Genomic DNA, 26,735 nt, shown 5'->3' on the forward strand with positions numbered 1-26,735 from the left:
AGACCTCCTTATAAATGAATGCAGATTAGTCATATCAGATATCTCGTTGTCAAGGTGATTTACGATTTACGATCAGTGCAGCTTTTCTCAACTGAAATGAAACATCAAATGTGGGTTTTCCAAGAAAAAGTGCAGCTATAATGTCTGGCTGCTATACAAATGACCATAAAAGGATTTCAGAGATTAACACCTGTTTTCTGAAACATCCACACCTGAGTACAGAGGTAGTTTTCTGATAAAAGTAAAAAAAAAAAAAGTGTTTTGTAATCAGCAGCGATGGAAATGCAGTGCTCATAAAGAGGAAGAATCCAGTGAGTTGAAAAGTGTATTCAAGAGTCTCACAGTGAAGCAGATGCGTCTCTCCACAAGAGACTTTTATTTTTATATATATATATATTACACGCTATATAAATTCAATAAGTGAAATGTTTACAGAGAACAAACAAGCTGTAACATTCCCAGTATCTGATGTTACAGTGAGCTATGATGTCATACATGTTTAACACTGCATGTTTCATTTTATTAGTGAATGATAACGAATGTCTTTTTAAATACACGTTTAGAAAAATCAAGGCTTTTACCATTGATTAGATATTAGACAATATATAAAGAGGTATCATTTAGTGTGATTGGATCATCAAATTTATGAAATGAAACTGAGTAAAAATATAAATACAAAAACAAAATAAATGTAAAAAGTAATCATATTTTTACTTTTTGTAAATTAATTTTACTTTTTTTGTAAATTAATTTTTAATTAATTATACTTTTAATTGATTTTATTTTTGAGTGTTTAAACATGTGGCCTGTCTGTGTCTCCATCTGCTAAAAGAAGCTGTATAAAGCAGTGTATTTTGAATATATTTTTGCAGTTTAACCCGTTAGCCTTCGCCACAGCTTTTGGGACTTTACAGCTGAAAATGCTCTACCTAACTTTAAATGTTAACAGTTCCTGATAAAAGTGGGCTCCGTTTCCTGCATTGAACATTTTGTTTCCTCTTCTGGTTGGTGTGCACGTGTGCTGCTTTGACCACTAAGAGTGTGTAAAGAGTAATAAAACTAAGGAATAAAATCCTCCCATGTATTGTTAGAATCCTGCCCTCATTGGCTACATTTTCTATTAATCATTTTGTTTCCATCATGCTACTGGCTGGAAATAAAAGGTTTGAAATGATTGGTGGCGCAGAGCAGAACCTCACGAAACCTGCCTATAGAGTGGAGGCTCAAGCCTGAGATTCTGCCTCTTTTAGTGTGTTTGTTTTTTTTTTGTTTTTTTTAGGCGTGGTCTCATTTGTTTTGTAACACTATATTCTACCAGCAATATTTGTTTTTGTTTTTTTTTTTTTACCACCAAGATGGCGTTTTTTTTTTTTTTATGCGAAAGTTATTCTGAAACACATACAAACAATACAACAATCGAAGTTCTGTGACGTAAACAAAAGAATAGCTATCTAAATTACAACACTGTTGTTTGGTTGGAGCAAAAATGCTTTATGGCATGTTGTTCACTGGAGCCTCATCTTTCCTAATAAACCGGGATCAGCAGGAGTGGATGTGTTTGTGACTCGTTATTACAATAATAATGTGGGTTTTTTTATGCATGTTTGTGTGTACTGCTTACACACATTCAGCAAATACATTTGTTATACATTTTCCATTGGAAAAACAGATCTGAAATTGCTGCTTGAGGCTCAGAGCTTTAGAACGATGTTAGTCATGGTTACGCTTCTCCCTTTTTATTTACTCCATTGTTAAACATTAACACCTGAGAACACTGGGATATCGGTCACGTGGGCACGGCGCTGAAGGGTTTGTGTTTGGAGGCACATAATTGTATAAAACTAGGTCAACTTTCCCTTCACTCGAACCAGGAGACACAAATGTGCACAAAGTCAGCTTCATGAAGATCTGCTTTACATGGGTTGGAGTGGAAGATCTCCTGCTAGAGAGCTTTGACCTCTACCTTATTGAACACCTTTGGGGTAAATGTGAACGCTGAGTGTGCACCCGAGTGCTCCTCATCTACATCTCTACCTGACTTCACAAACACCTTTGTGGTTGAATAAATCTCCACAAAATCTAGTGGAACATCTGTGAAAAGTGAAGGTTATTATAAGAGTATATAGGGACGAGATGTGGATGCAATCTTGTGCTTTTTGTTTTGAAGCCCAAAACTATCTGCTTATATATTTCCTTCCTTCTGCCTCTTTCAACCCAAACAGAGACGGGAAGTTCGGAAGCAGGAACAAGCCAACAACCCCTTCTACATTAAATCCTCCCTCTGCTCAGAAGGTACATCAGAGTAAAGAAACAAAGATTGAATTTATTTGATGGTTTGCTGAAGTTTCTACAAGGTTTAGTTCTTGTTAAATGTTTTTTGTGTGTGTTCATCTTCATGCAGGTGTATCAGGACATGCCAGGTGTTGAGCACATTCCAGTGGTACAGATCGACCTCAGCGTGCCACTCAAAGTCCCGGGTAAGCCTGCAGATGTACTGTATATACAGTATCTCACAAACGTGAGTACACCTCTCACATTTCAGCTATCAGTTGAGAAGTTAGTCAGGTAGATCAAAGAAGTCGAGTCTTTGTGCTATACAGAAGCTGCTCCAAAAAACAGATGCGTGAGGTTGCAGAAGGTCCGCTCATCAGTGCTCAGATTGTATGCTGCTCACTGCAAAACGTCAGTTTGCTGAAGACCAACCTGTCCAAGAGCATGAATTACTGGAACCATGTCTTGTGGTCTGATGAGACTGAGATAAACTTGTTTGGATTAGATGGTGTCCAGAATGTGTGGTGACGCCCTTGTGAGAAGAACCAAGAAAATTCTTTCTTGTCTAAAGTCAAGCCTGGTGGTGGCGGCATCATGGTATGGGGCTGCATGAGCGCTCATGGTACTGGAGAGCTGCGGTTCATTGAGGTAAACATGGAATCCAACATGTACTGTGACGTTCTGAAGCATAACATGATGCTCTTCCTTTGGAAACTGCAGTTTTTCCAACATAACGCCCCCAAACACACCACCAAGATGACCATATGTCTCCAGACCTGAACCCTGTTGAGCACCTGTAGGGATCCTCAAGCGGAAGGTGGAGAAGCGCCATGTGTTTAACATCCGGAAGCTCCGTGATGTCGTTATGGAGGAGTGAAAGAGGATCCCAGCAACAACCTGTGCAGCTCTGGTGAATTCCACACCCAGGGGATTAATGCAGTGTTGGATAACGATGGTGCTCACACATAATATTCACACTTTAGACACGGTTTTGACATGTTCACTGAGGGTGTTCTCAGTGAGTATATCCAACTAAATTAAATGCCTGCCATGTAAATCTACTTTAACATGAAATACTTTCAATAACACAATGTTTAAAGCTATAGAAAATATATACACAAATAAGTATACCACTGTTCTAACACTATTATAATATACTCTATGACCAAAAGTATTGGGACACCTGACTGCACCACAGGTCTACCTGATTTTTCTTAACACCAGAATATAGTGAAAGATCTTCCCAGAAGAGTGGAGGTTATTATAAGATTAAACGAGGGAATAATGGTGAAATTGGATGTTCGGAAGGCACATACAAAGTTCATGGTTTGGTGTCCGCAAACGTTTTGGCTATATAGTATGTTTATCTTTAGTGCTCTTTGTGAAACATTTCTTGTTTATTATCATTTGTCTTTAAAGCAAATTTCAGAAGTGTAAAGCACTGATGAGATGTTTCGTGACCCCTCTCAGGGATGCCCATGTCGGACCAGTACCTGAAGCTGGAGGAGGAGCGTCGGCTGAAGGAAAAGGTGGATAAGAAGAAGAGGGAGAAAAAGAAGAAGAAAGAGAAGCGTGGGAAGGGGAAGAGAGCTGACTCAGGCCCCGAGAGTGAAGAAGATATCACACCTGCTCAGCAGGTGGACATCATGACTGAAGAGATGCCGGAGGTAATGCAGGCAATGAAGCGCTGAGACCGGTGTATGTTAGCGCAGTCTGGAGCTTTAACGCCGGTTTTGATCTTTCTGCAGAACGCCTTACCGAGTGACGATGATGACAAAGACCCTAATGATCCACACAAAGCCCTGGACATTGACTTGGACAAGTATGTTCTGTCTGTTGTGCCTGTGGCTCAACCAATCATCTCACATTCTCACAGTGGTCTTTAGGTTACTTTTAAATCATTCGTCAGTTCACATGAAGTCTCAGTCCTGCTGTCGAGGGCACCACCCTTAGCCGCTTCACCTTTTCCACACACACTTTGATCTGCTTCTTTTGTTTCTGTCTCCTGTGCACACACTTCTGTTTTCCTGCCAGTCTGCTTTCTGGTGCTAACTACAGGTGAGTGTTAGATCCATAAACGAGTCTGATGGGCTGCCTCCTCCTAATTACCCAGCCCTGGTTCTTTCCCTTTTTTTAATTTATATTATTCGATATGTTGTAGATGTTGACACTGGTAGTCGACCTGAAGACTCTGTGTCTTTGTGTTGCTGATAGGAACGCACTCCTCCAGTTCGATCTTCTGTGCTGGGAAATCATGAGAAGGATTTCACCAATTAGGAAGCAGGAATATTCCTAATGTAACCACTGCATGTAAGACTATGATCTGCAGTTTCCTAATCCTCTGAAAGTTCTAGTTCTCATGACTGGCACTTGAAATTGTCCAGAAATAATTCACACACGTGTTTTTTTTCCCAGCCCAGTATTCATGCTGAATGAGTGCTTAGTTGCGATTGGCTCAAAACCTCCATCTATTTGTGTTCTTCGTCCAGTCTGACCCCTTTCGATATATATATTGCCTGTTAGTACTGACGTGTAGAATGCTGCTTCCTGCTGCACATGGCCTAGTCCTGCACATTGTCCCTGCACACAGTCCCATACAGTCCCACAAATGGTCTTATATTGTCCCACACACGGTCCCATATAGTCCAATACAGTCCTGGCCATTGTCGCATAGTCCCGCACATGGGAACTCTTCAGACATTATGGTGAATCAGTAAGAACAGTGCTTGTGTGTAATTTCTAGGCCCCTGGCTGATACTGAGAAGCTGCCAGTGAGGACACACCGCCCTGAGTTCGTTAAGAGCCCTGGGACAGATGAGGATGGAGAGAGCATCCGACAGGAGTATAAGAAGAGGAGCAGCAAGGAAAAGAAAGAGAAGAAGAAGGACAAGGATAAGGAGAGAAAGGTAAGTGTACGGAGAGAAAGAAAAAGGAATTGGATGTATGGAAAAGGCTCTTTTGTAATATAGTTCAGTACTGGAGTGTTTGGGGTTTTATCCAGTAATTATTAAAAAAACCTCTCCTTGATTGATCGGTTATCGGCAAGTACGATCCAACGTAGCTGTCGGTATCGTTAAAATCGGTCGACCTCTTTTAGTGTCGAATATATTTTTATTGCATTTTGAAGTTCGAATATTTAACAAGTTATAAAAATCACTCTGATAAAGTTGGCGGTTTTGATGTTTAATACTACGTTTTATAGTATTATTGAGCTGCACTAAAAATGGGAACTGGGAACATTTCTCTGTACACATTTCAGACATATTTATTTCCCATATACATAAAACATGTTACACATTTAAGTATTTACTCAGGTCACAAAGAGTTGCTCTCCGTTTGATCTTTTTTGGAAGGAGTCTCCAGTGTCAGGACACATTGTACTGCTGTTTTTTAGTTTCTTACAGTAATTTATTGTGTATTTTGTCTGCAGTTGCCACAAAAGACTTTTTTTGTTGTTAAATCCATGAAAGAAAGAAAAGATGTTGGGCTGATCCTGCACTAATGTTCAGTGGAAACAGGAACCGATCACTCATAATTGAATAAACACTATGATGCGATGTGTTAATAACTAAAATGTATTTGCTGTTAATATCGCTAAACCTGTCGGGACTGTTTGCTTGGTTGCAGAAGAGCAAAGAGGAGGAGAAGAAGAAAAAGAAGAAGAAACGCAGAAATGATGTCGAGGAAGAGCCACTGGAGGCTCACTCAGAAAATCCAGTGCAATCAGAAGAGACCAGTGTGGCGGTGACTCCACCCGCCTCAGCGTCTGCCGAGGTGTGAATCTGACGCGGTTAAGTCACCACGCTGCAGAGTTTAATATAATAATAATAATAATAATAATAATAATAATAATTTCAATTATAAGGGAAGAGAGACTGCAGACAGTAATATGCTGTACATACTTTATACTATATACTCATTTATTTTTATTTAATTTATTTTGGGACAAAGGTTTGTGGACACCTGAGCACAAGATTGATGTGCTTTTTAAACATCCCACATTTAGTCTCCTTTTATCCTTATAATTAACCTCCAGTCTCCTGGGAGGGTTTTTCCACTAGATTTTAGTGTGCTTTTGGATATTCATTCAGCCACAGGAAAGTCTGATACTGATCATGTTCAATAGGGGTGGAGCTTAAAAGCAGGAGATCTTCCAAAATCCCCAAACCCATGATCAGATCTTGTCTGTGCACAGGGGCCAGGTTTGGATCTCTAAATTCAAATTAAGGGATGATCCATGTTTGTGGTAACAGTTTGTGTTGCATTTGGCTGGAAAAATCAGGTGTCCCAAAACCTTTGTGCATACAATGTAATTAAATGATCATTAAGTTGGCCATGGACTCTGCATTGGGTGTTTGAAAGATTTGTTTCTTTTCACTTATTCTCTACCCTGCCCCTTTTCGTTCTAGGCCTCCGATTTGGATTTCTGGCTCTCTAGTGCTCCTGTTCCCCCAACTGCCAAGGTCCAGTTTTACCCTCCCTCCTATTTTTTTTTACATTGTGGTGTTTCTCTCTTTCTGATCCTCTTAACAAAATCTCCGTCATTTCATCCTTTCTTCTCATCAGTGTTCCAAGGTCTCACTCTGTCTCCGGTCCCTGAGCACTTATTCCCAGGGATGGTGGTTATTCTTGTCTGGTGCTGGCTGTGACGTTGCTAATCGTGCACTTGTGTCTGCGTATCGGACCAGCTTTCATTAACATTGTCTCGTGTCTTGCTTTGCTGTAGTCCCAATCCTAGAGGAATATTAATTGCTGTTCGATCCAGGCAGCTGTTGATCCTGCTGAGAACAGATCTAACTTGTATTTCAGTGTGTTGTCAGCACCATTTCCAGCATTTTGTCCCCCCTCAGCATCGAGAACAGTATTCTATCATTTAAGCAGGAACACTGCTGTTTTATATGCATGCATGGGTTTGTGTATAAAGTGTACGATCCAAAAACTCCAATCTCTAGTCGCGTATGTTAATCTGAACTTTTTTTTTTTTTAAAGGAGGCAACTGTTCCAACACCTGCTGCAGCCCCTGAGACCACCGTCACCGCAGCCCCAGATTCTGAATCGGATGAGCCCAAAGATGAAGAACCCGAAGAGGTGACGGGTCACAGTTTGTTTTTATAGCTGATAAAACATCCTTCAATTGCTCATAAGGGGCAGCGATAAATTCAAAAATCTTCCGTGTTGTTGCTCACTGGATTTATCCAAAAGTAAAAAAAAAAGACTACATTCGGATGTCCAAATACTTTTGCTCATACTTTGCTTTGTAAAATCGGGCTGGATCGTCATCTTGCGCTTTTCTGTTTCTTTTTCAGAAGTCGTCCAAACATAAGAAGAAAAAGGTGAAGAAAGAGAAGGAGGAGAAGAAGAAGAAAAAGAGGCATCACCATCACCACCATCACCACCACAGTGAAGGAGACGGGAGAGATTCTGTACAGAACGGCACCATGGAGGAGGAGGAGGAGGAGGAGCCTCTACCGGTCAGTCGCTTTCCATAAAACATTTCAACCACATACATGTTCTTTTTGTTTTAGTAAAAGGCAAAAACACAGTAACGTGACAGTGAATGAGTGGAGGAAAGTTCTGTGGAGTCCAAACAGGACATTTTTGTCACATCAAAAAAAGAGCACACATGATGGAAATATGGCAAGACTTGTATGAAATGGGCTTTCGATAATACCTGCAAATTTCATCGCCAACCTTCTTATCCAAACGATGTTTTCGTGTCCAAGTTGGAAAAATGAAACAGGCGCTTGAAACTGGCCTTGCATTATGTAGCCAAACTAAAGACGGACCAGAACGAAGTCTGCTTCAACTTCAGTCTTCCACCCTCAATACCCTCATAGCTGTATGAAGCTGGACCCACGTACATCAGCTCACTTGGGATCCGCATAAAACCCAATTTACAAAACAGGGATATCAACCCAGTCAACACACGTCCATATACCACCATAGAATATGAAGAAACCAAGAATCATAATGGACCCGACCCAGTATAAAGTCAGGTGAAAATAAATGTAAACAACAATTCCTGGATATAAAATGCTGCTTCCCATTACATAAACATGTATATACTGATGGATCCAGAAGGACAGCTGTGTATCTGCAGAGTTTTCCATATTCCTGGACAGAGCTCAATCTTTACAGCTGAGGGTCATGCCCTGCTTTTATCTCTAGAGCAAACAGAGAGCAATCAAGGACAGCAGAGACTCTGCACAGACTCCAAATCTTTCTTCCAAACACTTGAATCCATAGAGACTGAGTAGGATGTTGGTAATTATGGGATGCTCAAAGTGGACTCCCACCAGAGACTACATTTTTTGCTGGAACAGGCAGGCGGTGCTGCTACAGAAGCTCTGAAAATGCAAATCACAGACTGTAAAATCCACCATCAACCTTAAACAGGGAGAAAACTCCATCCTGAAAAAGTGGCAAACTAAGTGCACAGTGCACAGATAAACTAAACCCGAGCATAAATAAACCGAAGACAATCCCTCAACTTCTATTTTTCAAATTCAGACACGGCCAGACCACGTGTACAAGATGCCGTATTGGACACTCCAGACGTCATCGCTGTAAAAGACCAACATGAACACAAAACACATTAATGGACTGCGATACACTTAAACAAAAAAACAGCTTTTTTTACTCAAAGTACATAAGAAGGAATCTTAATCTAGCAGAAAATGCTAGAATACTTGTTATTAAACAGAAGAACTCCATATAAACACTGAACTCTGTCACATACTTTAACAGAATCATTAACTAACAATTAACAAACGTACGTCTGAGTTCTGTAAGCGTTTTTTAGAGAGTCGTCTGGAGTGTTTATCCGTCATGGAACCACCTGCACAGTCACCGCACCTAAATCCTACTGAACTGCTCTGGCATGAACTGCATCACAAGAACGAAAGAGCGAAAGAAATCACAAGATCTCGAAAGAAAGAGAGAGAAATCAAGATCTCCACAGAAAGAAAGAGAAAGAAAGAAAGAAAGAAAGAAAGAAAGAAAGAAAGAAATCACAAGATCTCAAAAGAAAGAAAAAGAAAGAAAGAAAGAAATCAGGATCTCGAAAGAGAGAGAAATCAAGATCTCGAAAGAAAGAAAGAAAGAGAAAGAAATCAAGATCTCGAAAGAACGAAATCAATCTCCAGCTAGTGAAGAAGACATTTGTTTTAGAAGAGACATGATGAAGTATTTCAGCTGAAGGTTCGGAGAAGACAAACTTTCTGGATGCTGATGGAGTGTAAAGCGGTTTGGTCAAAGGAAGTGTGTGTGTGTGTGTGTGTGTGTGTGTGTGTGTGTGTGTGTGTGTGTGTGTGTGTGTGTGTGTGTGTGTGTGTGTGTGTGGGGCTTAACTGTCTTATTTATTTATTTATTTTTGCTTGTGTTTTCTAGCCCATGTCCAACTACTGTCTCCTGGCTGAAAACACTTACATCAAAATGGTAGGGATTTTGACGTCACTACACGTATTGATGAACACTATCAGTAGTGTAGTGCTGCTGATTGGAATGTATTTGTTTATTATTAGTAAAATATGTTTGTATGGTAGATGATGTGTTTTATTATAGACTTTTGGAGTTTACATCTTGCCCTGTCTCATTTCTTCCTTCCCTGTTAAAGATGAAGGAAGATGCTGATCAGGTACTGATGGAGTTATTTGCTTGTTGTGCAGTGCTTCAGGACAAAGTGTCTGATTTCTCTTAAACCTGCAGTCAATTTCTATCATGCTGAATGCACTTGGATTTGATTGTGTATATAAATATGTATTTCTCCTTTCCTTTTAGAAGCTATTTTCCTTCTTTTAATCTGTTAGTAATCTGAGTGTGTTCTTTGGAGGTGTAAGTGAGGAGTGTTCTGCTTGCTGAAGAATCTAATACTTCACTTCATCACACTTAAAGGACAGGGTCTGGCCTCTTTCTTTCCAGGTGTACGATATTCAGGGGAATTTGCAGGATGGCAGTCAGGTCGTGGTGTCCATCATCTTTGAGAATAAGAGCAACAGTTTCCTGAAGTCCATGGAATTTAACGTTTTGGACTCCCTCAACTCCAAACTGCAGCGGCCCGATGATGCCGGACCACATGATGGGCTCGTCGTACCCTTCCAGTTGCCACCAGGTATAACCGAAATTAAACTTGAAATTTTACTCGTTATAAATATTCATGTCTTGATGCATTACGTTAAAACTAGTGGTCGAACAATCCATTGTCCGGCTGTGTAATCGGGAGGATTTTTGGCATTAGGCCGGTTATCAGGACGCACTGAACCGTGCGTGTACGTTCTGCGCTTGCGTAAGAGACATTCCCATACCAGCAGGTGGCAGTATTCTGCACCCAAACAGAAAAACCAAAAAAGCTAGAACTGAATACATAAAGCTAACAGCGTGTACACCTGCTACGATCATTACTAACGGATTCCTAATCGCATAAAGCTACACCGGATGTTTCCCACCCGTATGGCAGCGTAAACAACGGCTCCTCTGAAAAACAAAAACAAAAAAATTTATTTACTCCGTAAAATAATCAAATTTAAATAATAATTGACTTTGTTCAGATTGATAAGTGGGGCAGGAATGGTAGAAGAGAGAAACAAAAAAAAATGCACCGTTGAAGAAATTGTGGACGGAAAAAAATGTAGACGTCAGCTCTCCTACGCAGACACGAGACGGCGACGCTAATGCTTATACCCTCATGAATGATGCGGAAAGTTTAGCAAAAGTCCTGGAGGAGATGAGTGACTTCCTTAGAGACACAAAAGAACCGCTAAACTAAACAATTGCGCAGGCAGAAACCCGAATCGGAAAAAGTAGAAGCCCAGAACATGGAACAGGTGATGATAAAAACGACCAACACGAAACTGAACTTTCAGGACCAAGACGTGAGATCACATGTGGAGAACATGAGGATATATAACGTTTTCCGAAGGAGCAGATGAGGTGTTGCGAAAGACCTGGGGAAAGAGGAAGTTTTTTTTTTTTTTTTTTTATAAAGAAAGACGACTAGACTTTGACCGAGATCATCCTCTCGCAATTCTCCAAAAACCCAAGAATACTCTGAAGCTAAACGGGTAATAAACAGAACCAGATCCACTTCCAGATTCCGTTCCCAGTCAAAGTATTCTGTGATGTTGGGACTTGAATGTAAGAGACGGTGAAGGAGGCGACTGCAGACATGAAGGAGAATTTCCCATCGGTATAATCAGGGCGAGAGAAAGCTTAGCTGAGCAGCTCTCCCGCACCGCCTGGGAAGTGGTGAGAGGATCGAGACAAGGGACAGAAGAACAGAGAGAGAAGAATATTAGGGATAGACTGAGAGTTTTCAGAAGACAAACCCCCATTCCCTCCAGGTGTTCAGCTAAACGACCCTCAAAAAAAACGTTGGTGCTACTTGTAGTTTTTGCGGGTTATTGATTTGTTTATTTTTTTTGCTCTCGTGATTTTTCAGGGGTATCAAACGAGGCTCGCTTCGTGTTCTCCGTGCAGAGCATCATCATGCCTCAGAAACTGAAAGGAACCCTGACCTTCATAGTGAAGGTAAAACTTCAACGGTCCCAACACACATTTACACAACAATGGCTGCCTTTACACACCTCTACTCCTTTCTCTGTCACAGTCAGAGGATTCCTCCACTCATGAGAAACTGGACTTCAAACTGCACTTTACCTGCACATCATACCTAATCACAACTCCATGCTACAGGTCAGGCCCGAGCAGACACTTCAGAGTCTGGCTTTTTTTTTTTTTTTTTGATGGTCAGACAGATATAATTGACCGGATGTGATTTGTATAAACAGTGATGCGTACGCCAAGCTGCTGGAGTCCGGGGACCTACATAGCAGCTCTCTGAAGCTGGAGGGAGTCAACATGCCTTTCCATCACCTGTTGGCTAGAATTTGCTTCCATCACCACTTCTCTGGTAGGCACTGAGATAATGTTTCAGTTTATATCTCTGTCCATTTGATCTTTAATGTGTATAAAGATACAATGTATGGCCAAACATATTTGGACACACGCCCTTTCTAGACATATGTGGTTGTTCCCCCAAGCCACAAAATTGGAGGCACGTAATTAAATAGGACATCATTTGATCTAGATCCGTGGTCCCCAGGCACCGGTCCGTGTTTCAATTGGTACCGGGCCGCACAGAAAGAATCCATAACTTACATTATTTCTGTTTTATTTATTATCTGATTCTGAACGATGTTTTATTTTGAAAAATGACCGGATTTTCTCCCCCACATCAGTCTATGACTCACTCTTGATGCAGGTCATGATGCCTCGGTCACATGACTTACCTCGATCTGATACCTTCTTAAAGGAGCTCCGGTCACATGTCTTACCTCCATCCGCTACCTTCTTAAAGGGGCTCCGGCCACTAACACATAATACATTACCGCTAAATTTAAACCCCCAAGCGAACAAAATGAACAAACAACAACACAGTGGATTCACGTTTATTATTTGTTTTGAAAATACCAGTTTTTATGGTCGTATCATTTTATTTTGTTGTATTTATCCACCACACCTTAAAGGCCGGTCCGTAAAAATATTGTCTGAGATTAAACTGTTCCATGGTGCAAAAAGGTTGGGCACCACTCATCTAGAAGACCCAAACCTGTATCAGCCTCTTTGGACAAGATATGGTGTACATGGGTTTGAGTGGAAGACCCTAAGTGGCCTCCTCACCTCACCTACATCAGTACCTGATCATACTATAACAGCCTTGTGGGGTCTAAAATCTAGTGGAAGAACTTCACGGAAGAGTGGAGGATAAATAAATGGGGAATAAACATGCAATAGGATGTTTAAGGAGTGCATACTGATCGAATGCTCCGGTGTCTACAAACTTTTGTCTTTTGTTTTATTGATTTGCAACGATTTTTTTCATTCTAGTGGATTTTAAAATGTTCAAGCTTAAATGAAACTTGTGAATTTCCAGACCTCTCATGTGTATCTAATGCTTTTTCTATTTTTTGGAACAGTTGTGGAGAGGATCGATTCCTGTGCCTCCATGTATAGCAGGTCAATCCAGGGTCACCATGTCTGTTTGCTGGTCAAGTCCGTAAGTTTGCAGTTTTTTTTATGCTGAGCAGTACAATAATGCATGCTGTGACATGTATGAAATATGTTCTCTGATGCTCTACAAGCCTTAAACTTCTCAGGAACAATGTTCAGAGTTGCATATTTGGCAGTAGAGAACATTAGGACAAAACCGTGTGTTCCGAAAACCTATAAGACAAACTCAGGGATGGAGGGATCTTTGGAGCAGTGGTAGAGGATGGGGGATGAATAAAGCAGTGGTAGAGGATGGGGGGGATGAATAAAGCAGTGGTAGAGGATGGGGGATGAATAAAGCAGTGGTAGAGGATGGAGATGAATTAAGCAGCGGTAGAGGATGGGGGATGAGTGGAGCAGCGGTAGAGGAAGGGGATGAATAAAGCAGTGGTAGAGGATGGGGGATGAATAAAGCAGTGGTAGAGGATGGGGGTGAATAAAGCAGAGGTAGAGGATGGGGGTGAATAAAGCAGAGGTAGAGGATGGGGGATGAATAAAGCAGTGGTAGAGAATGGGGGATAAATAAAGCAGTGGTAGAGAATGGGGGCTGAATAAAGCAGTGGTAGAGTATGGGGGATGAATAAAGCAGTGGTAGAGAATGGGGGATGAATAAAGCAGTGGTAGAGGATAGGGGATGAATAAAGCAGAGGTAGAGGATGGGGGATGAATAAAGCAGTGGTAGAGGAATGGGGGATGAATAAAGCAGTGGTAGAGAATGGGGGATGAATAAAGCAGTGGTAGAGAATGGGGGATGAATAAAGCAGTGGTAGAGAATGGGGGATGAATAAAGCAGTGGTAGAGAATGGGGGATGAATAAAGCAGTGGTAGAGGATGGGGGATGAATAAAGCAGAGGTAGAGGATGGGGGATGAATAAAGCAGTGGTAGAGGATGGGGGATGAATAAAGCAGTGGTAGAGGATGGGGGATGAATAAAGCAGTGATAGAGGATGGGGGATGAATAAAGCAGCGATAGAGGATGGGGGATGAATAAAGCAGCGATAGAGGATGGGGGATGAATAAAGCAGCGGTAGAGGATGGGGGATGAATAAAGCAGAGGTAGAGGATGGGGGATGAATAAAGCAGTGGTAGAGGATGGGGGATGAATAAAGCAGAGGTAGAGGATGGGGGATGAATAAAGCAGAGGTAGAGGATGGGGGATGAATAAAGCAGTGGTAGAGGATGGGGGATGAATAAAGCAGTGGTAGAGGATGGGGGATGAATAAAGCAGTGGTAGAGAATGGGGGATGAATAAAGCAGTGGTAGAGGATAGGGGATGAATAAAGCAGAGGTAGAGGATGGGGGATGAATAAAGCAGTGGTAGAGGATGGGGGATGAATAAAGCAGTGGTAGAGGATGGGGGATGAATAAAGCAGTGGTAGAGGATGGGGGATGAATAAAGCAGCGGTAGAGGATGGGGGATGAATAAAGCAGCGGTAGAGGATGGAGGGATGAATAAAGCAGCGGTAGAGGATGGGGGGATGAATAAAGCAGCGGTAGAGGATGGAGGGATGAATAAAGCAGCGGTAGAGAATGGGGGATGAATAAAGCAGCGGTAGAGAATGGGGGATGAATAAAGCAGCGGTAGAGGATGGGGGATGAATAAAGCAGCGGTAGAGGATGGAGGGATGAATAAAGCAGTGGTAGAGGATGGGGATGAATAAAGCAGAGGTAGAGGATGGGGATGAATAAAGCAGGGTAGAGAATGGGGATGAATAAAGCAGTGGTAGAGAATGGGGATGAATAAAGCAGTGGTAGAGGATGGGGATGAATAAAGCAGCGGTAGAGGATGGGGATGAATAAAGCAGCGGTAGAGGATGGAGGATGAATAAAGCAGTGGTAGAGAATGGGGATGAATAAAGCAGTGGAAGAGGATGGGGATGAATAAAGCAGTGGTAGAGGATGGGGATGAATAAAGCAGTGGTAGAGGATGGAGGGATGAATAAAGCAGTGGTAGAGGATGGGGATGAATAAAGCAGCGGTAGAGAATGGGGGATGACTAAAGCAGCGGTAGAGGATGGGGATGAATAAAGCAGTGGTAGAGGATGGGGATGAATAAAGCAGTGGTAGAGGATGGGGGATGAGTGGAGCAGCGGTAGAGGATGGAGGATGAATAAAGCAGTGGTAGAGGATGGGGATGAATAAAGCAGTGGTAGAGGATGGGGGATGAGTGGAGCAGCGGTAGAGGATGGAGGGATGAATAAAGCAGTGGTAGAGGATGGGGGGATGAATAAAGCAGTGGTAGAGAATGGGGGGATGAATAAAGCAGTGGAAGAGGATGGAAGGGACGAGTGGAGCAGTGAAGGTTGAGATCAGAGATATGAAGAAGAGGGTTGATGGACTATTTTTGGCGGAAGTCAGTGGACGAGTGCAGCAGTATTTGTGTGTTGGAGGTTGAAAGGAAGTCGATATGCTGCAGTGATCGAATGTTATTAAAAGGCGCAGCTGCCAGGAGCGAAGTGCAGGAGTTCAGTGTTCAGTTGACGAGGGATTTAAAAAAGCACCAGTGTGGATAGAAACAGTAGTAAAGTGAAGGAGAAATCCACACGAGAAGGTTCAGTTAGCACCATGAGAAGAAGAAGAGAAGCTGGTATGTTGTTAAGAAAAAAGAAAGAGGGGAAAAGTAGCCGGTCTGACCGACTCTCTCACTCCTAGGCTGATCAGACGGTGTCCATCGACGCTAAATGTGATGAGTCATCACTGCTGGGGAACGTGCTGGAAGAGATAAAGCAGACCTTCTCGCAATGCTGATTGCGCCCGAGAGACAGACGGTGCCCGTGTACCTCCTTCTCCCTCACCGTCTCCCCGACCCAGACACTCAGAATCATATCACAAACACTGAGGCCCCATTTCTTCCCTTTTCTCCTTATAAACCTGTATATTTATTGGAACTCTCGATTCGACTTTCTCATTTTCCCCCCTCATCCCCATCCCCTGTGTGTGTGTGTGTGTGTGTGTGTGTGTGTGTGTGTGTGTGTGTGTGTGTGTGTGTGTGTGTGTGTGTGTGTGTTCATCTCACTAACCACCGCCCACCTCGTTCTTCTCCCTCATTGTCTTAACACAGTTTATTAACTCGATTTATTTGTTCAATGTGGTTGTTTTTCATTTTTTTTTCGTTTGTTGCCTTCCTTCTTTTCCAGTGTTTTTACTGAGTCTGTTTAATCTGTCTATTAAACTTGCTCAGCATCTGTTTCTTTTCTCTCTCTCTCTCTCTCTCTCTCTCTCTCTCTCCCTCTCCTGTGTGTGTGTCTTTCGTTTTTTGTTTGTTTTTTCTTCTTCCCCAAATCAAGCCTGAAGCCCCACCCACAATTTATCCCAGCTGTCAATCAAACAATTGTTTTGTTTACCTTTTGCTGTTTCCCCTGTAACTGTATTACACAGTTCCAAGTGTCACCTAGTGCTTTATTTTTTTTTATTTGAAAGTTCTACTACGGACCAGGTTTTTATTCAGACTTGTTCCCAAAAAAGAAAGAAATAACGTTCCAGTCCAGTGTGAGGGTTTTTTTTTTTTTTTTTTTTTTAAATCAGTTGACTGATACAGATGTTGATTTTCTTCCGTCTTCACGCTGACTAAATAAATCAATCCCCACACTTTTACTCTAAACCTTCGTGCACGTAGCTTTTAACGAGTTCCCTACACACTACAGGAAGCGGTGAGGGTTTGATTAAGGAAACACGCGTGTAATTAGCGCACGGGAGGATGAAGTTCGAGGATCATTAACTCGTGATTCGCTTCTGATTAACAAAAGAATCCGTATCGTCTTTTTCCCAATAGATTATAAAGAACTTCTCGAACAGATCAGTGAACAGAAACCAAAAGTATCAGATCAGAATCCTTTCTTCAGTCAGTATTGTACTTGGTGGTTCCTTGTATCTCTCTTTCTCTCGCTCCTCCACGTGTCCTCGACGTCACTCCCGTCGGCGTCACTACTGTAACCACGTGTGAACCAGACGATCAGATTTGTGCTGAATCCGCCGCCTGTTTTTTTTTCCGCTTTTTCTCCATCTAATGTAATAAATAATCGAAGATCTTGCTCAAATATAACTTCTGCTTTTGTTCATCCTGGTCCAGATCTCTGTAGCACATAAATGAAGCTTCTCTGAATTTCTCGCACAGTTCTGTATGATTTAAACACTGATGACCAACAAAGCTTCAGGCTGCGTTCATGTAAATAACCAACCAATCAGACGTCGTCCCTCGACATCCGCGACCACCCCGAAGTGCACATTTCTGTAACCGTAAACACGCCTCTGAAGGTTTTAGATGAACACGTGCGAAACCATGACACGCAGGGAAGCACGTGTAATTATTATTATTATTATTATTTAGAGGTTTAATGTGGAGTTCCTTTCACTTTGATTTTGCATGAGAAATTTACAATCTGTTCATTTTCGTCTGTCAAAGAAAAAAAAAGACATCTTAATTCCCCTGCATTCCTTTTTCTTCTTTTCTTGTGTATATAAATATATACAGTGTATTAAGTGTAAGTTTGCGTCATCATGCTACACTTTCGGATTGTATTTTTATCTGTTCAGTACAAATTAGAAGAAAAAAAATGGATTTCATCCTCCTATTTTGCATTAAACGATAGATTTTTTTGTTGATGTTAGACGCTAAGAAATAGTGTGTAACCAGCTCATAAAAGCATCCCATGTACCCGAACCCCGACCCGAACCCCACCCGGAACCACATCCCTCCTGATCGACTGTAGCTCAAATCTCGCTGGATTTTTTTTTTGCTTGTATCCCTCGATATACTCAGTGCTCTTCTTCTGAAGGTACTGCTCCTCCTTCTACTCTGTATTTTCTGACTGTATGATGTAATATAATGTTTCAAGAATAAATGAATGACCAGTGATTTTGTTCTTTACATTCCCTTTAATTAAAAGGTTTCCCCCAGCAGACTTCTGCTGTACTTTTCTTCTGTTGTGTGAAGGCGGTGTTCCAATAAATTCCCACTTCTGAATGATACGAAATTTTTCCCCTTTTTTTTCCCCCCCTAATGAACTCTAATGAACTCTATGGTGATGTTTGGGATTTTATATGATTCATGACCAGAATTATTTAACACCCCATTCTGCATTCACTGTTATCACCTCGACTCTTCTGGAAAAGATCTTCCACTCGATTTTGTGGAAATTAATTTAGCCACAATGGTGTTTGTAATGATCTCGCAGGTGTTCAGAGGTTCTGAGGTCAGAGCTCTATAGGAGGAGCTCATCCACTCCACACCATGTAAAGCAGATCTTCATGGAGCTGGCTTTGTGCACATTGGGGAATCGTCATGCTGGATCAGATTTGGATCTTCTAGTTCGTCCTGTACGACTGTGTGCCTCGGACTTTGTGATAAAAGTTTGGAGAAGAACCACATATGGCTGCAAAAGTCCACAAGCATTTTTCAAAATCTAGTGAAATAGATGAGTGGAGGTTATTAGAACAGCAAATGTGGACTGTATGTGGAACAGGATGTTCAAAAAGCACTCGGGATCCACAAACTGTTTTGGCAATGTGATGTACATAAGATTACTATTGATGGTAAACACACATGGCTACAGTTTCAATGAAGTTTTGCACTCGAGTCTCCATCAGTGAACAGTTGATCACCTCAACAATGATGAAATATTCTTTTGAGGCTGGTTTCATAATCATGAAGACTCGCACCACCATCACCTCTTTCTCGCTTTCTCTCATTATGGATAAACTTGTAGGGATTTGAATTGCGCTGTTAGAACACATAACCACAAGGTGGCAGTATTGTCATCGTATTTAAACTAGATCAATATTTTTGAATGTTTTTAATGAGTTGCTGTGCAACAAGTGTGTTAAAGTAGCGGCATGTGTTGATGAATGAACTCCTGGTTTGTTTTGCATGAACAGTATTACGGATTCCTCGTGTTATAAAGGGTTTGAACGCCTCATCATGGTGTGTTGCATCTTCAAGCTGCTAAAAGTCATTTGTGTGCAGGCATCTTAAAGAGTTTTACAGTCTGTTGCCTGACTTTGTCATATTTGGTTCTTCCCAAACTGTTAGCACAAAGTAGGATAAACACAATTGTATAAGATGTCTTTGTTTAGTTGAACTAGGAGACCATAACCTGTTCCAGCATGACAATGCACCTGTGCACAAAGCCGGCTCCATGAAGATCTACTTCACGTGGATTTGAGTGGAAGCAGGATCTCGTGCTAGAGAGCTCTGACCTCAACATCTTGAATGTGAACACTGACTGCACCCCAGACCTCCTCACCTCACCTACATCAGTACCTTGTGACACCCTTGCTGGCTGAATGAATCTCCTTAAATCTCCACAAAATCTAGAGGAACATCTCAGAAGGTGGAGATCATTGTAAGAGTAAATGGGGATTAAATGTGGAATAGGAAGCACATACCAAACATATTCTCAGGTGTCCACAAACTTATTCATGTATTCGTATATTGTTTATGGACAGGCTTGAAGCTACTGATCAAGGCTTTGAGGTCTTCAGGTGGAAAGCATGAGCAGTTCCAGGAAGCGGTTTAATGAAAACCAGAGCCTGACAATAAACTCAATTGTAAAAATGTTCTTGATGTTTTATTCATGTTCTTGAAGGTTCATGACCGAATTCTTGTAGCACATATTACCCACAGGAACATCAAATCCTCTGGTCTTCTTTACATGTCCAGCTGCACTTGTTGTGTCTCCCTGTAATTTTCTCAGGTCAAGCTTATTTGTTCCAGATCTGCTTCTTCTTGTCCTGTTTTGGTTTTTTAACAAGCAGCTCAAGGCGGATACGTGACGGCGAGAAGTCTTGTGACATTTCGGTGTGAGAAGGTGCATTTTTTTTTCTGAAGGAGGCTCATTTTCTTCTTGGAATAGGTGTTTAATTCTTCTATGCTGTAGCGTGAAATAGCGCTTTACTGTAATCCTCAGTGTATTTCTGGCTGAACTCAAAGTAGCTGCTATTAAATCATTTTGTGTGACTCACAGTTCTGACAAAAGACCTCACAAAATAGCAAAACAGGCTGCTTTCAAGAATCAGGCCATTGATTTTCTTGTCTGCACATGTAACTCTTCAACCAGCTTTGACTCCTGTTGAGTCCTGTTTTCTACATCACATGTTGCACAATGTGTTTTCGACAACTTTAGTAAAGAATTTAATTTATTTGACATATACATTACAGCATAGTGAAATTCTTTTCTTCTCATATCCCAGCTTGATCAGAGTGCAGGATCAGCCATAATACAGTGCTCCTGGAGCACGGAGGGTTAAGGGCCTCGCTCAAGGGCCCAAGAGTGGAGGCTCGGCGATACCGGGGCTTTAACCCTCCCCCGAGCTCCTGATCAGTAACTCAGTGCTGATTCCTTCATATAATATTCCTCAAATGAATAAAACAATTTTTCCATCCCATTCCACGTTTAATCCTCATTTACTGTTATAATGAGCTCCACACATCTGGGAAGATGTCTCACTGGATTTTTTGGAAATTCATTCAACCACAAGGGTGTTGATAAACTCAGGTATGTTAATGTAGGTGAGGTGAGGTGAGGATACATGGGGTGCAGACCCAAACCTGCTCAAGCTTGATGAAGATCTGCTTTACATCTGTTAGAATGGAAGATCTTCTGCTCAAACCTGTCAGACATGTCACTGGTTTTTCTAACACCCTTGTGGCTGCATGAATCTCCATAAAATCTAGTGGAACATCTTTCCCAGAAGAGTGGAGATTATTATGAGACAATTGGAGACTAAATGTGGAATGGGATGTTCAGAAATCATATACTGAACCCATAATTACGGGTCCTTGAGTTTTATTTATCTTGGTAACCAGGTATCATATTTCAAGTCAACAAACATCAACCTGAAAAAATGTGAAGGTGAGACGTAGCTGCACCCTGTACAGATCTGAAGTAGGTTTAGTGAAAGCTGGTGAATTTGACCTTGTATAACATTAAGGTACTAATTCATCCGTTCAGCTTCTCCGTCTTTTCTAACGAAGCCTACTGCTTTATTATATTTGTGTTTGGTATCATAATCCTTCTGCTGACTTTATCACTGACTCTATAGAATATTATATAGAATTATTGACCTCTTATCTCTAAAGATTAATCATCGAATAACCAGTTCACCGACACACCAAAAGCAAACAGGCAGCGACACGTGTTCTGCAGATACGTGTGGGTGTGTGTAGGTTTTATTGATTTGTTTTTTTTTTGTTTTTTTTTTGAGTGTGTACCTACACTGCTTTCACATCAGGTTCACTCCATCCAGACCTTTTCTCTTATGGATGTGTTTTTTTTCACCTTTGTTTGTTGCTATAGTTATGACCCGGTCTCCAGGACAACTGATGACCAGGGAAGAATGACGAGATGTTCCGCCTCAAGTCCAATTTTGCTTTGCGTTGAGTTTTTTTTTTTATGATGACACACTGTTTAGTAGTGAACGAATGATGTCGTCTTCTACAAAAGGACGAAGATACTGTATGTATGTTTTATTAGTTGTCAGATTATAGACAGGTTTGGTTTTAGACACCTAAATTCAACACATTCTACACTTCATCTGAGCAACATGAAGTACAAAATAATACCTGAGATCAATTTGTGATCTGATTCCATACTTGAACACTGGAGCAGATCTGATTTACACTTTATGGAAAAAAAGTATTGGGACACCTGACCATAAGACCATGTTCTTTTTGAACATCCCAGTCAACATTTAGTCTCTGGCTCTGATATTAACCTCACTCATCTGGGAAGATGTTCCACTACATTTTGGAGTGTGCTTGTGGAGACTGGAGATTGGGACACCTGACTTTTTTGACTCTATTGCAGAAGATCTCCTAATCCAACCAATGGGGGTTTTGTTATGCTGAAACAGGTTTGTGTCTCCTAGTTTGACTAAACAAGAACATCCTACACAGTTATGTGCCTCTAACAGTTTGGCGAAGAATGACATATGTCTAGAAAAGCCCGGTGTATCAATATTTCTTGTCATTCACTTTATCTACATTACAGATGTAATGGACAGGGATGCCAATTTTCATGCTAGAACAGGTTTGGGTCTCCTAGTTTAAGTGAAGATAAAACTTTGCCTCCCCATCCAAACAAATCCTATACATTTGTGTGTGCTATACAACTTGGTGGGGAACCATTTCTTTTTATATATATATATATATATATATATGCCAAGATGACAACTGCCTTGCAGAAGGTGAAGGTGATGGAGTGGCCAAGTATGTCTCCAGACCTGAACCCTATTGAGCACCTGTCTGGATCCTTAAGTGGAAGTTGGAGAAGCACCATGTGTCCAACATCCAGTATCTCTGTGATGTCATTATGGAGGAGTGGAAGAGGATCCCAGCAACAACCTGTGCAGCTCTGGTGAATTCCACAGCCAGGAGGATTAAAGCAGTGCTGGAGAACGATGGTGCTCACACACAATATTCACACTTTGGACACGGTTTTGACATGTTCACTGAGGGTGTACTTACTTTTGTTGGCAGTGATTTAAACAATAATGGCGGTATGTTGATATTTTTAGAGGATAGTAAATATAACCAAGCTGATCATTAACTACTCTAAAATATAGTTTATTTTTTTGTATTGTCCCGTGAGAAATTAGAGTAAAACGGTTGCTGAAATGGGAGGGGTGCACTTACTTTTGTAAAACACTGTATATAATGTACTTTATCAATATCATTTATTAGATTGCTAACACTACAATTTTACAAAAAACTTCCTACAAGATTTATTCTTTTTTCCTTAGATATCTAGAAGCTTCTCCCATCAAAACATGTTCTTAGTGTGTACAAGATAAAACCAGTCCGATTAGGATCTAAGTTCAGTAAAGTGGTATCTGGACAGGATCCGTGGTTCACTGGGGCTGTAGTCTGTTCTTTTCTTCACTGGCGCGCCACCATGGTGGTGATGATGATGATGATGATGGTGGTGGTGGTGGTGGTGATGATGATGATGATTGGCTGGTGATCCGAGGATTCTGATTGGTCGCCTCAGGTGAATAAAGACGCTAACAGGCACAGTTCAGAAGCGGAGTGAGGAGCGTTCAGCTGGACGGGGATGAAGCGCTAGAGAGCTGAGGAGAACCGCAGGAGAACTGAAAAGAAACACAGCATCAGAGTAAGTCAGAGCTGCTGGAAAGCTACAGGTGGCTTTCGGGATGGTGTGTTTTATGAGTTTTTTTTTATTATTGTAGGTTACTTTTTATTTAAGTTTGTGTGTGTGTGTGTGTGTGTGTGTGTGTGTGTGATAGTTTTTTTCATCTTGTCGAGCATCTGGATGATCTTTAGGCGCAGGTGAACGCAGGATGCGGCTGCACGCTATTCTGCATTACTGCCTATAGTCTGATTTTATATGCGGCTTTTGGTCTCGAACCAAATTCATCCATACTGTAGCAGTGAGATTTATAATTCAATTATTTTAATACAGTTTATAATAATCTTGTCTGGTACATATATTTATAATAATAATAACAACAACAATAATAATTATTATTTATATATTTATATATTAATTTATATATTAATATATTATTTATACATTATTTATATATTAATTGATAATAATAATAATAATAATAATAACTATTATTATTATTATTTATATATTTATATATTAATTTATATATTATGTGTACATTATTTATATATTAATTGTTGATGATGGTGATAATAATAATAATATTATTATTATTATTATTATCATCAACAATTATTCATAATCATCATCATCATCATCAATTAATATATAAATAATGCTTGTATTTATTCCAGACAACCTGTTGGAGTAGTTATTTTCAAAATAATAACAGTTATTTTTATTATAATTCCCATTATTTGTATTATAATGTTATTGTGATTATACAGGAACTGAGCAGGCTTGTGCTCAAAATTAATCGCTGAGAAATTCTATTAAAAACATGGTGTTTCACAACTCGACACCCATTCCTGTATCACTAATATTTAGATGACTTTTTTTGATCAACTAGAGAAGAGCAGTGAACTGATGTAATGCCATTTAACATTTAAATCATCTAAAATACAACGAGAAATACAACAATTTTATTCCTCCGTTTAATGCAAGAACTATGAGTGTTTTCTCAAAAAAGAAAATTGAGTTGAAGTGAAATGCCTACTGCAAAATCAGCAGTGGAAAAAATAATATCAAATTATTATATTATGCCTTTTTTAGAACCTTCACCAACCGTGAAACGTGGTTAAGCATTTGAAAAAATGAATATATGTACAAATATCCGTAGTACACACTGTGTTTTGCTTTCAATTAATTTTCTCAGCCAAAAAATCCATTACCATCTGATTTCTTTTTTAATTGAATTCATGTTTTTGTTATCTACAGTCATATGTGTATGTTAAACAACTCCAATGCCTAATTTTGCAGACAGAAAAGCAGCTGTGTTTCAGTGGTTCAGACTCTGAAGAATCATGTGGGTTCTGGAGAAAATCCGGAGCTCAGTGGAGAACAACGCTCCCCGACCTGGTGAGGCAGGAGACAAACAGGACAAAGCACCCATCTACAGCAACGTTCTTACACCTGATAAGATCCCCGACTTCTTCATCCCTCCTAAGCTGGTCAGCTGCCCACCAGAGACTGAAACCCCAGACGTGAAGCCTAAAGATTGTCTACGGCCTTCCACCTCCGAGCAGACCATCGGCAACAAAATCATTAGCCCTCGAAGTCCACGCCTGGTCAGCAAACTAGCCGGAGACACCAAAAACCTGCTAAGAGCTGCCAATCGTCATATAATTCAAATTGAGAGTGCAGATGATGTCGTCGCTGGGGACACCAATGCTGACCCTCAGTCCCAGACAGCTATGTCTCTGTCATATATTCCCAAGACTCAGACCTCCTACGGATTTGCTACGCTAATGGAGAGTCCTCACACCCGGCGAAAAGAGTCTCTGTTTCACTGCGACCACACGAGTCCCGTCACGTCCCCCAATACCCTTCGCAAGTCACCGGGAAAGACCTGCATTGAAGTTAATCATCTGAACCCTTTAGATTTCAATACGTCTCACATCAACCCGTATCGCTACTTTAGTGGAGGCGAGAGCGACACGTGCTCCTCAGCTGAGTCCTCCCCTTTCAGCTCACCCCTGCTGTCCCGCTCTGCCTCCTTGCTCAAGATCTTCACCCATGAGACTCAGGCCAAAGTGGTTAAAGCTAAGAGGACGTTCGCTCGGCACAGTTCTCTCTCCACGGACGAGTGCAGCTCTGCAGAGCCCAGCCCCAGCGTGCCCAGGAGGCTCCACTCTTCCGCAGGTGGTGGAACTCTGGATCATCAGCATGGGAAGGACAGACAAAGAGAGCACATGGTGAACCTCCACAAAGGAGGCATAGTCCGGCTGAGTGCTGATTACGACCCGGGAACGGCACGTTTGCGCATCCGAATCATTGCAGCTGAGGACCTTTATGACCAGACGTTTGACATAAAGAGCATTAACTGCTGTGTGTCACTCTACCTCAACCCAGGCAAGCAGCAGAAGCAGAGAAGCACTATCATCAAGAACAGCCGCAATCCCGTCTTCAACGAGGATTTCTTTTTTGATTCTGTGAGCTCGGTTCAGGTGAAAAGCCTAGCTCTGAAGATCAAAGTGGTGAACAAGGGCACCAGCCTGAAAAGGGACAGCCTAGTCGGGGAGAGAGAGGTTCCTCTGGGGAAGCTTCTGCCTGGTCTTTAAGACTACATAAGGGCTTATGAGGGCTTAGTGCCCTGAAAGGAGGACCTTTAATGTACCTTTAAGTAAATAGCTAATCATGTTAGTGTGTAGTGTTAGCAGCTAGCATGGCTACAACTTACACTTTGGTTTGGTGTTTTATTAGTAATATATATAAATCTGGTATTTTATTGTGTTTATTTTTACTTATTTATTTGTAAGCAAATGATGTTTATAAGTCTGACCAAGGAACTAATGAGAGTTAAAAGCTATATGTTATGCTTTTATTGTTTTATCTAATCAGAAATTACACCAAAACTCATTAAAAAAAACCTGATAAGGTCAAAAGTATTGGAACACCTGGACTTTTTATAGCTGTGTGTAGATCTTTAACAAACTGTGATCACAAAGTTGGAAGCGCACAATTGTTGAAGTGGAAGATCTCCTGCTGTAGAGCTCTGACCTCAACCGTATTGAACATGATGAATGTGAACTGACTTTACTAACACCCTTGTGGCTGAAGGAATCTCCACAACATCTCCACAAAATCTCCACAAAATCTTCACAACATCTCCACAAAATCTCCACAAAATCTCCACAACATCTCCAGTAAATGGAGATGTAAATGGAGACTAAATGTGGAATGGGATGCTCAAAAAGAAGCACATACCAATTATACAGTCGGGTGTCCACAAACTTTTGGCTGTATAGTGTATAAGATTTAGGGTCTCATTAGGAGACAGAGGGTAATGAA

General features: G+C 41.0%; 2 protein-coding genes across 2 annotated transcripts in view; both read left to right on the forward strand.

Annotated features, from left to right (window-relative positions):
- Positions 1-18,218, forward strand: part of ap3d1 (adaptor related protein complex 3 subunit delta 1) — a 35,553-nt gene extending 17,335 nt beyond the window's left edge. The window contains 17 exon segments of the mRNA XM_046857043.1: positions 2,223-2,275; positions 2,277-2,292; positions 2,402-2,477; positions 3,742-3,938; positions 4,020-4,093; positions 5,015-5,177; positions 5,899-6,045; positions 6,681-6,734; positions 7,261-7,359; positions 7,578-7,742; positions 9,661-9,708; positions 10,192-10,381; positions 11,708-11,796; positions 11,876-11,961; positions 12,057-12,178; positions 13,245-13,324; positions 15,970-18,218. Of these exon segments, the coding sequence (XP_046712999.1) occupies positions 2,223-2,275; positions 2,277-2,292; positions 2,402-2,477; positions 3,742-3,938; positions 4,020-4,093; positions 5,015-5,177; positions 5,899-6,045; positions 6,681-6,734; positions 7,261-7,359; positions 7,578-7,742; positions 9,661-9,708; positions 10,192-10,381; positions 11,708-11,796; positions 11,876-11,961; positions 12,057-12,178; positions 13,245-13,324; positions 15,970-16,065 (1,755 nt within the window). The 3' untranslated portion in view covers positions 16,066-18,218.
- A 2,646-nt stretch (positions 18,219-20,864) lies between these two features.
- LOC124390931 (C2 calcium-dependent domain-containing protein 4C) lies at positions 20,865-26,477 on the forward strand. The gene is made up of 3 exons (XM_046857045.1): positions 20,865-22,716; positions 23,304-23,426; positions 24,705-26,477. The coding sequence occupies exon 3, from the start codon at positions 24,749-24,751 to the stop codon at positions 26,003-26,005; it is 1,257 nt and encodes a 418-aa protein (XP_046713001.1). The 5' UTR covers positions 20,865-22,716; positions 23,304-23,426; positions 24,705-24,748; the 3' UTR covers positions 26,006-26,477.
- The last annotated feature ends 258 nt before the right edge of the window (positions 26,478-26,735 follow it).

The sequence above is a fragment of the Silurus meridionalis genome, chromosome 9 (assembly GCF_014805685.1).
Source record: "Silurus meridionalis isolate SWU-2019-XX chromosome 9, ASM1480568v1, whole genome shotgun sequence".
Taxonomy (NCBI): Eukaryota; Metazoa; Chordata; class Actinopteri; order Siluriformes; family Siluridae; genus Silurus; species Silurus meridionalis.